Source organism: Sinocyclocheilus anshuiensis, unplaced genomic scaffold (genome assembly GCF_001515605.1).
Source record: "Sinocyclocheilus anshuiensis isolate Anshui unplaced genomic scaffold, SAMN03320099.WGS_v1.1 scaffold771, whole genome shotgun sequence".
NCBI classification, from domain to species: domain Eukaryota; kingdom Metazoa; phylum Chordata; class Actinopteri; order Cypriniformes; family Cyprinidae; genus Sinocyclocheilus; species Sinocyclocheilus anshuiensis.
In genome coordinates, this window is record NW_015552585.1 from 15,226 (window position 1) to 24,009 (window position 8,784).

Consider the following 8,784-nt stretch of genomic DNA (forward strand, 5'->3'; position numbering starts at 1 on the left):
ACGAAACACAGTGCCTTCACGACATGGCGGCGGAGGCAACAACAATACTACAGCGAGAATAAAAGTTACGCCTTCTTTCTTTGCGTGAACATTTGGGTGGCGTTATGCAAATCTTCCCACATCGTGACGTAGACGAGCTGTTAAAACGAGCTGTTTTAGGTAGGCGTGGTTGACTCTTAACTTTAATAAAGAATATCTCTTTGGATTTGAGACTTTAGTCTTTGCAACTTTACAGATCTTCTTTATGCACCAAGAGCTTGTAACACTCCAAAGAGAAAGGAAAAATTGAAATCGCATCATATGACCCCTTTAAGAACTGAACACACGTTTTGTTATACAACACAAAAAAATTCATACATCAAAGTGTACAAATATTTTTGGGGGTCACTGTGTCAGTCTATTAATCTTGCACTTCCTTGTTTCCAACTTCGAACCTCAACATGTGCCTTGACAGGTGAAAATTTGAGAACATATACTAAAAGAGGCCAGCTGACTTACTGAAACCACTGTCCTCCTCTTTAGTGCCGTCAATGGTTCCATCTGCTTGGAGCTGCAAATGAAAGCCCTGTCGACTATACAGCTTCGTTACGATCCCCTTCAGCTGGGGCTCTGCAAAGAGACAGAAGATAGAGAGAGAGAATGAGAAAAAGACAGGGTTAAAGAGGCATTGTCACAGTGAAAGTGTCAGGGGTTTTAAAGCTCCAGGCTTAGCAAGAGCTTTCCATGGTCTTCAGATTTGAGCCTGCATTACAAACAAGAGATCAGACCACAGTGTCAGAAAAACAGGAACAAAAAAAATATCTACATGTGGGAATAGTCTCCAGAGCCACCACACAGAAAATTGGTGAGAGCTGCAATTTGCAAGGAAGCTGCAGTCTTCTGTCCATGATAAGAACGTGAATATGCCAATGCAGAGTAGGGTTGGGTACCGAAACCCGGTACCAATATGGCACCGGTACCTATGTAACCGGTATGTGCTAGAACCGAATCAGAACGCAGATTTCGGTGCCTCATTTCGGTGCCATGCCTGAGCGATCGATTGAAATATTTGTACTCTGGTTCTCCGAAACGGACGTAAGAAGCATCATCACTGGCACCGCACGTGAAAAATTATTTCCTGACTGAGAAAATGCAAGTGAACTCAAGTCGGAAAGCTCTAATATTACAAATCCAACAAATCTTTGTAGTAACGAGAGTGTCCATGTTGTTGTTACATTCTGACTTAAAAGCACAACTCGGGAAATGAGAGCATTCGAGGAGCGCGTGAATGCAGTAATTACACTTGCTCTGATGGCAGCAGGTAGCCTTACGTTAACTAAGCTAAACATGCTTAAATTAAAATGCCTAAAGCTAAACTTCCCTTGTATTCACATTTCTAAACAAAAGAGAACATTATAACTTTTTACTCCGGAAACACCAGTCAAATGCTTCCTTTTGTGATCTGATGTGGCTTCTTGTCACAGAATGAGGCAGAAAATATGTTCCATAGGCTACTTTAAAAAGAATACATCGATTAGAAATGGATTATAAATATACTTAATTATTATGAAAATACCAGAGATGGCTTGAATAACCATCCGGCCCCCCCATCGTCGAATCCGGCCCCCTTTAGGAAAAGTTTGGACACCCGATATAAGGGATTTCCTGGAGGGTCATGAGTTTCGCTGCTTCTGTGACTGGATATGTGGATTTTTTGTGCGAGGGCGCCCTCTGGCGTCCAGTATGAATGAAACAGACATCGTGTGTTTATAGTGCAAATGGTCAATCCATCATTTTTTGGGGAATTTTTATTTATTTATTTTTTAAGTATCGGTTCAAGCACCGTTTAGGCACCGGAACCATTTTAAAAGTATCGATTTGGCACCGGTATCGAAAAAAACCCAAACGATACCCAACCCTATTAATCGATTGAAATCTGCTATAGGTAAGATTATACTGTTTGATTGAGTCATAAGTGCTCATAATAGTAATAATAGATGAAAACCTCTGATTAGAAAATGGAGGTGGTGATAGCTGCAATTTGCAAGGAAACTGCAGTCTTCTGGCCATGATAAGAATTCATGCGAATATGTAAATGCAGAGAGCTGTATCACCTTACATGGGTCTGATCTGCATGACTGGAACTAAGAAGCACAACTATACAGGACACAGCTCTCCTGTGCAAAATACCAGATTGCATCAGCAGATCTGTAGTTTATAAGGCTTAGAGAGTCGGTGGATCATGCTATTAACACAGATTAACTTTCATTTATCATAGGAGATTAAAGGGTTAGTTCACCCAAAAATGAAAATTATACTGTTTTACTCACCCCAGAGAGCCATCCTATGTATATGACTTTCTTCTTTCAGACGAATCCAGTTTTATTTCACTTCTTTTGGACTGAAGCACTGCAACACCCACTGACTGCAATAATAGAGCTTGGAATAGCCAGGACCATTTTTTATCTAACTCCGACTAGATTCGTCTGAAAGAAGAAAGTCATATACACCTAGAATGCCTTGGGGGTGAGTAAAACACAGCCTAATTTTCATTTTTGGGTGAACTAACCTTTTTAAAAATATGTGGATCTTAGGTTACTTCTTATAATAAAAAATATTTATGTATAATATAAACAATTTAAAACTTAAAACATCCCCTAAATTTCAGTCATGAGAATACAAAGAGAATATGAGTATTTAAAATAAGCCTGTTAGATACCAAATTAAACCAAAATGCATTACTATACAGATGCTATAGTATGGTACAGTATAGATACATTTCATCTGGCTGAATAAATGTCTGAATGAGCACAGATTTTATTTCGGGAGGCATCACTCCTCAATATATTAATCATGGGTACGCAAATATGCTTAGCTTCATGTGTGTGTTGGTCCATGTGCATCTGTAAACAAGATTGTTAGGTATGAGACTGTTTAATGAAGACTGAATCACTGCTGCAAACAACTGCCACTCTACACACACAAACTTCCACACTTCTGCTTAGGTGTCACATAAGGGTTATGTAAGATGCTGTCTGGGGAGGGAGGCAAGGTAATTGGGACTATGACAAGCTTGTAAGTAAACAGTTGTGCTGAATGAGTGTGTGGGATAGATCTAGCTTGCTAGATGTTGAGCTGTTGTCCAAAAATGTGTCAAACAATAATCTTTATAGTTTGCTTTCTATTGTCCCTCTGTCTCTGAAGGGATTACTGACACTGAATCAGTATCAACATCATTGCAACACAGTATCTGCATACAATCTTTTCCCCCTCACAAATTATTTGGTCAAAACGCCTGAAAAGTCCAGTAAGCTCGTATAACTGAGTTTGAATGAGATTTCACTATGACGTGTGAAAGCACATGCTGGCTGACTTTTAAAAACAGCGTCCTGCTCTATAAACATGGCAAGCACTTTAAAATTCAAAACGCAACATTTTAAAATCCAATATTTTTAAAAGTACAGACGCAAATGCATTTATAATGATGAAGCTGCTGTTACACATACAATAACATATTGAGTCAGGACCCTAAAAACACATCAGACCTGGTCGTCTCCTCCTGCGCTTTTTGGAGCCGAAAAGCTTGACTCTGGAGAAGACACTGAGTCGACTGGGTTTCTCGTATGTTCCTTTGGTTTTGTTCGGACTGCTCACGCAGCGGCAGGCATTTGATTTCTCACGCTCCCTCGCCAGCCTCTTCTGCCGAATAAGGGAGCTGGCGATCGCCGCAGCCATGGCCAGTTTGACGGTGCGACACACAAAACTTCAAGAGGACACAATCCGTTTCCCACTTCCTCCACGACACGATTTCTGTAGGGAAATATTTCACTTGACAGCTCACATCCAAGTCTTCATACACCAGTGACCGCCATTGTTCGTTAATGAGAATGACAGATCGGTGGAAAGCAGTTGTAAACTAACACAGCTTTAACACAAAACGCAATTATGTTGGTGACGGTACGCGCATCTCTTCAACGCTCATTTTCTTCGGAGATAAAGTCCTTACACGGCTCTGCATTCATTTGGTTGCAGTCTCACCGCATCTGTTTCCAGATAATGTCACTATCTGGCTATTTCGACTAATAACGGAGATGATGTTCCTCCAGACACCGAGCACAAGTTTCGCATCATCCCACAAAGCCGTCAGTCACAGCACACAGAACAGAGCCATGTGAGAGAAACACCTGTTAACGAGCGCACGAGCGCGATTCAGTACTCTTGGGTGCGCGCGCTTTGTGTGTGTGGGTGTGTGAGCTAGAGAGTTTGTTCTCGGTTAATCTTCGGAATCCCTTTGTAATGTAACGTATTGCAAATACAACGAGAGCGACAAGTTGCTCGCATGTCTTAATATGAAAGGTGAATCATGGCGGTACAATTTCTAATCGGTTCTTTCGAACAGTTCATTTCAAAGAACCGGTTGAAACGAGTCAGCAATTCTCCTACGTCATTGCGTTGTTACGTTTGTTATTTTGACCAAGTTTAATTAATATGGGTGTTTATTGTAATTTCGTCTGCTCCTTTCCACTACTAAAATAATAACACGTTGTGTATAAAAACGAAATCATTTATTAAATAGACGTTTAGTTTTTGTGAAATGTAAATATATTTCCAGGAGGTTTTATTAGAGTCAATTTGCTAGATTAAAAAAAAAAAAAAAGAGTCAAATCTAAACTCCAAATTATCTTAATATCAACTCACTCAAAAATTCTCGGTCCATTACGAATCTGACATCTTAAAGACTGCAATCCCATTACTATTAAAACAGATTATCCTACATTAAAATGGTGTTATTCGATTAAATTACTAATATATTTGTGTTGTGCATTTAATTAATATGTTGATCTGTCCGAGAGAGAGAGCCCAGCAAGCAATAGCCGTCATTTCAACGTCTCGGTTAAGTATAGACCCTATATAGTCCGGCTATGTGTAACCCACTTCTAGCCCAAATAACCTTGAATTTGGTTTCATGTCGTTTTTTGGCAAAATAACTTGTGAGAAGTATGATATTCCATCATGTAAGCAAAGTCAACAGCGTTTACAAGGTGTTTGGTTTCATTTCGTTGACATGTTCAATACGTAGCCTATGCGTAGCCACGATTTAGCTCGTAGTCAGAGCGGCTATCTGTAGCCCACTTATAGTCAAACCTGATTCACTGTAGTTTTTGGCCAGGCAGCGCATGAGATGGTTGATATCCCATCATGTTCGCAGTGTCAATAATATCTACAAAGATATAAGTGTCATTTCATGACATGGTCTATATGTAGCCACGATTTCGCTCTAAATTAGACGGGCTACGTGTAGTCTGCTTTTAGCCCACCTGGCGAAATCGAGGCAATCTGTGGTCTAATTTTAACGGATTGGTTATAGCCCTATACCAGTAACCAGACCAGCGATGAGCATAGCCAAAATAGCCTTAAAATTGTTTACATGTAATTTTCGCCCACGCAGCTTCTAATCAAATGCAAGTAAACTTTTGAATAATTTAAATTAGCATTATTTTATATTTTATTTAATTATTTTACAGCATTATTAAATATAGCATTATTTATTATGCCAAAAATAATGCTAATTTAAATGTTTCAAAAGTTTACTTGCATTTGATAATATGATGTCATGCATCCCACAAGCTAAATGTTACATTCATATTGATATTCGGCTGTCTTTCATTTTATAAATAAAAATGCAATTACAATTCCCAACCGCTAGATGGCAATTGTAGCCCTACATGAGACATGACTACTGGCAACGCGAGACATGAGAGTTAGAGATCAGTGTTGTGTTTTGAATAGTCGTTAATAGCCGTCTAATTGATGACTAGTCTATTCCTGGGCTATGATTAGACGTCTATTAGATTTTCACTGACAGCCCAAATTTAGCCTCGTTTTAGCCTAGACGTCTAGGCTATATTTAGACGTCTAATAGACATCTTTTAAACGCAAAATTGCTTGCTGGGAGGGTTCTCGGTCAGTGGTTAACTCGAAAATCGCTGTGACCGATTCAAAATCGTTTTAACAGATTCACTGAAAAAAGATTCGAACATCGCTAGTTCGTGAACGGTTCCTACCACAGAGCTGTTTTGGGGCGGTGTGCGGAGAGTGATGTGGAACAACAACAAGAAAAATTAAGTTGTATTGAAGCACGTAAAATTAGATTAGTCCTGAATGTCTGAGTATCATTCAGTGTGAACAGCGGGCTGGGTAAAGAGCGCGATAGATCGATTTCTAACAGAGAGACGCTTCTCCCGGGGAGACGGTGACACACAAATGTGACAGCTACAAGTGAACTGGAGCTCTTGAAGCTATATAAAATGTTGATATAGTTACATAGTCTAACATAATGTGCCAGTCATGTGTTTTTGCTTTCCCAAAACATAAAAGATAGCGTGGAAACAACAGAGTTGCGATGTCCTGATTGGATGAGTGTTGGTTGCCATGGCAGTAAGTTTCCTGCATGCATGGCAAAAGCACAATTGTCTTCTGGCCCACTCATAAAAACGTATTAATATGCATTTTTTAAATAAATAATAAATAAAATGCTGTTGTTTTATCCCTGATTCAATCCGAGATGTACGATGTGTATTAAATAGAATGTTAGGACTATTTTTTTACCTGCTTTACAGGAAAGATAATATTTTGAAAACAATATACTTATATGTTGAATTAGATCAAAATACATTTACTGCATTATTGCAATCGCACTATCAGTTAGATTCAAAGTCTTTTCAAAAACAGCCAAATCAAAGAAAATCACGTTAAATGACTGACAGGACGCCTCACACTAAACATCCTCAGTAACTATTATCGATCAACCCTTCAGGCTCCTGCTCTGGTCATTCAACAGCAGAGCAAGCGCCACAAAGATCATTATATGCTCATCAACAGCGCCATCTGCTGTACAATCAATACATTTTAAGACGCTATAACGACTCGACTACACGTTTGGACGGAACACAAACATCAGATCTGCTAAAAAATGTTACGAATGGTAACAGGTTATATTATATCGATTCAGTAATGCAAAGTTACTCTGAAAATAAAATGCTAGAAAACACTTTCTGCCCTTCTCATGTCAATAACAGACATGTTTAGTTCAGCTAAATAAATAAACGTGGATTCTCTGAGGTCGGCAAATGTGATTCAGTCCACATAAAAATGCGATTGTAATATTTAATTATGAGAAATGATCTGACAAATCTTGTAATCTTTATAAATGCACACTACAAAACCTTAATAATACAATACCGGTCTAAGACATACAAAAAGGCTGAAAGAACTAAGGGTGAACAAGCAAAACAAAAACGCAATAAAGAAATAAGACGCTAATAAAACATTAGGATAACCCGCATCGTTATCTGCAGTTCAGCACCTCGGACAGCACCACAAACTGACAGAGAAATAAGACGCTAACGAAACATTAGGATAACCCGCATCTTTATCTGCAGTTCAGCACCTCGGACAGCACCACACACTGACAGAGAAAAGTTAGACAAAACAAATAGACAGAAGCAGAAAATAAGAACGTGAAACCAATAAAGCCCACTGAAAGTAATACACACTGAATTCAGCAGGTCATTTTCAATACTTAGTATACAATTCTAAATATTCCAAACAAACACATATTCTAAATAAACCAAAGAACAAAAAAGTGAAGACAATCCTTACCTGACGTTGATTTTCTAAGAGGAAATGTCATATTTATCAGTTAAATAGTGGAAAGAACAAAGCAGGAAGACAGTGGTGATTCACTGCAAGCAGGAGGATGTTTTCAAAGTTTTAACCATACTAAAAAAAAATTCTAATGGATCAGTCGAGAGGCCATCAAGGCGGGGCCAGCTGCATTCAGAAATCATTAATGGACATTAGTGACTAGCCATTATGACTTCTAAAGCGGTCATTAAAGATTCATTGGGAAGCGCTGTTGATCCGGCAAACACAGGGCGTGTATTCACTAAACTGCAGTGCTCTGGGTCAAAATTGCAGGGAGAAAATCGAACATTGTACTTCCTACTAGAGCAGAGCTTTTGTTCCTCTCACGTTACAAAGAAACGGCTGTAAGCGATCCTTTAATGTGTCACGTAAACCAGTTATACCAGACCTTCCATTCTCCACTCAGAAGCATCAACGAGCATCTGCAGATACACAGCAAACATTAGCTGTGCTTTTCCCTTCTGTTGTTCTCAAAGCGTCTGACTGATTTAACAATGATCTAAGTATCCAGATAAATGAGATTCAACATAATTATTTGAATAAAAAACATCTGCAAAAGCTGCCGGTAGTCCAGTAAACTTTCACGATCTTGACAAAACTATTTAAAATACCGAAATAGCAGGATGAATTTAATTTAATTCCATTAATAGCAGTCTGAAGTTTTAAACCACCAAAGGTTTGTATATTTATAAGCATAAGCAAATTAATTCAGTCAAATTTATAGTTAGACAGATTGAACTAAATAATCAGCCCTTGGATGTCAAAAAACAACCCAATATAAATGGTCAAAATGAATATGTTCATTTTGGAGTGGAAAATGTTAAATGAGGCAAATCTCGGGTGATTCTCTAATACAAAATTGGACGTAAAGCTAATAAACCATCATTTCTGACCTTCAACCATACCTTAATTTAAAGTGTATTAATGAAGGCATCAGTGTCTGTTATGCCAAGGCTGAATACAAAAGTAAAGTTATAAAAACACTGTGAAACATTACAAGAGATCCACTGTCCAGATGTACACAAGTCGCTTTTCCACAACAATCAGATGTTGTTCTTTAAACTAAGGATTATGGGGGGGGGGGGGGGGGGCGTCGAC

At 38.6% G+C, this 8,784-nt stretch overlaps 1 protein-coding gene across 2 annotated transcripts in view; it reads right to left on the reverse strand.

The window, feature by feature from the left end:
- The window catches only part of LOC107665438 (fibroblast growth factor 13-like), a 123,228-nt gene that overhangs the window by 15,017 nt on the left and 99,427 nt on the right, over window positions 1–8,784 (reverse strand). The window contains exons 1-2 of one of the 2 annotated variants that reach the window (XM_016456317.1): window positions 3,525–4,334; window positions 499–609 (exon numbers count right to left, since the gene is read on the reverse strand). In XM_016456317.1, coding sequence (XP_016311803.1) covers window positions 499–609; window positions 3,525–3,714 — 301 coding nt within the window. In that variant the 5' untranslated portion in view covers window positions 3,715–4,334. Of the gene's footprint in view, window positions 1–498; window positions 610–3,524; window positions 4,335–8,784 lie in introns of those variants that run through there. The other variant, XM_016456315.1, reaches the window with a different exon arrangement.